Source organism: Halyomorpha halys, unplaced genomic scaffold (assembly GCF_000696795.3).
Source record: "Halyomorpha halys isolate HHAL.00 unplaced genomic scaffold, Hhal_1.1 Scaffold1129.1, whole genome shotgun sequence".
NCBI lineage: Eukaryota > Metazoa > Arthropoda > Insecta > Hemiptera > Pentatomidae > Halyomorpha > Halyomorpha halys.
Genome location: NW_027105263.1, coordinates 53,680 through 55,467, shown reverse-complemented (window position 1 = coordinate 55,467; position 1,788 = coordinate 53,680). Strand labels below are relative to the sequence as shown.

Sequence of the window (1,788 nt, the reverse complement as noted above, 5' to 3'; positions counted from 1 at the left end):
GGATAAACGTTGGCTTAATAAAGTAGTATAATTATCTACTATTTGAGTTTTTTTTTACCGCACCCGAACCATATTCCATTCATCTATACACACGGTCTTCAATAATCTTCCAGTATATCATTATTTTAGTTTTTCTCGTCACCTCTCTTTTGCCCAGGAAGCCCCTTCGAAGTAAACTAAATATTCTTCCACTTGCATTGATTTTTAGAGAAACTTCCTCATCAATCTAGCCGCTTCCTTTGAGATGAGGACCTAGATATTTGAAATTCTGGACCTGCTCTTGTCTTTCTCCGTTCACTGTGATCACCCTTATTATTCTCGGGTGTTCCTTTCTTATCCTCAAAAATATTTTCCGGATTAATTATTATGTTTATCGAGGCCATTTCCTCTTGCAGGACATTTATGTTGTTGTATTCGAGGTCTCGATCATTGGAAGCCAGCAAAAACAGGTCACCCGCAAAAGCCAACACAGAAAATTTTATAGGTCAGTATAAATGTTCAAACAAAATCACTAAATTATTGTTTAACAGGTAATATGGGTATTAATAGCATGGTATATGTATAAATGCACGACCCTAAAGCCGATGGAAGAGAAAAGAGAAAACAAAATCCACACTATCAATATGTTGTTTCTATCAACAGTATTAATATATCGTTCCTATTGCACACACAATCTATTGTTTTGTTTTTTTAAAGCAGTAACTGAGATGATAATCTCTTCCAATATCATACCACTTTCATTTTCATAATAAGAACCAGATTCAACTGTCCCATTATTTTTAATTTTTCCAAGTAAGATAAGATTTCATGGTTATCAAATTTTAAACAGTAAATTTTAAAATTTCGATTTGAATAATTGCATTGTTTTTTCTTTTGATAAGTACAATTATGAACATTAGGAATAATTAAAATACCTGTAAGAGTTTCTTAACAACATCTCTACCAAGAACATGATCGAAGACAGCCTGGAGGAACTGGTCAGTTATTATGGATAGCTTGAGTTTGTCCCGGTGCCACAGGAGCACCCTCGACTCCTCCATTGCAGTAACAGACACCTAATAGGCATTATCTCAACATTAAAATCCAGGATAAACAATTTATTTCCTACTTTAAACATAAGCATACCAGTGAACAAAGAAAAAGAAAATTTATATAATTGACAAAGATCAAATATTTGTAGTACAGAAATTTTTAAAAATAGAAAAACTGCAGTATTGTCAAGAATGCTAATGCACATGAGGTTCTCAGGTGTAAAACTACTTAACCGATTAGGCGTTATTAATAGTAGAGAAAATTAAGTGAAAACAGGCATAACCCGAACATACAAAAGAAAAAAAATTGTTAATAAAAGAGGTGAAGGGATAGAAAACTAATTTATTTTCAATATCTTGTAAATATCAAAGTAAGTTTATGTAAACGTAAACATTACAGTAATTAAAATTAAAGTATGAAGATAATATTTCAATGTGGATAGTTACGGAGATACAATAGAGTTCACTTTAGTTGAAAAATACTCATTAGCATTCCTTATCTTATGATGTTAACAATTGTATCAATAATTTAAAATATCTATGTGACTACAAAACCAACTGTTAATTCATTAATTATTATATGTTTGTATACTAGTCAAGCCAAGGGATTTTGTATTATTATATCAAGCTAACATTACAAGACAAATTAATTGTAACACTTGCCAACCACTACTCCAACTGGGTGGGAAGACAGTGGATCATATCGGTCATTGTAACACTTGCCAACCACTACTCCAACTGGGTGGGAAGACAGTGG

The 1,788-nt window shown here is 32.2% G+C and overlaps 1 protein-coding gene across 5 annotated transcripts in view; it reads right to left on the bottom strand.

The window, feature by feature from the left end:
• Window positions 1-1,788, bottom strand: part of bves — a gene marked incomplete at its 5' end in the record, with an annotated part of 63,944 nt that overhangs the window by 28,392 nt on the left and 33,764 nt on the right. For 4 of the 5 annotated variants that reach the window (XM_014432930.2, XM_067050054.1, XM_014432932.2 and 1 more), the window contains 1 exon segment: window positions 915-1,055. In XM_014432930.2, the coding sequence (XP_014288416.1) occupies window positions 915-1,055 (141 nt within the window). 5 annotated transcript variants of the gene reach the window in all.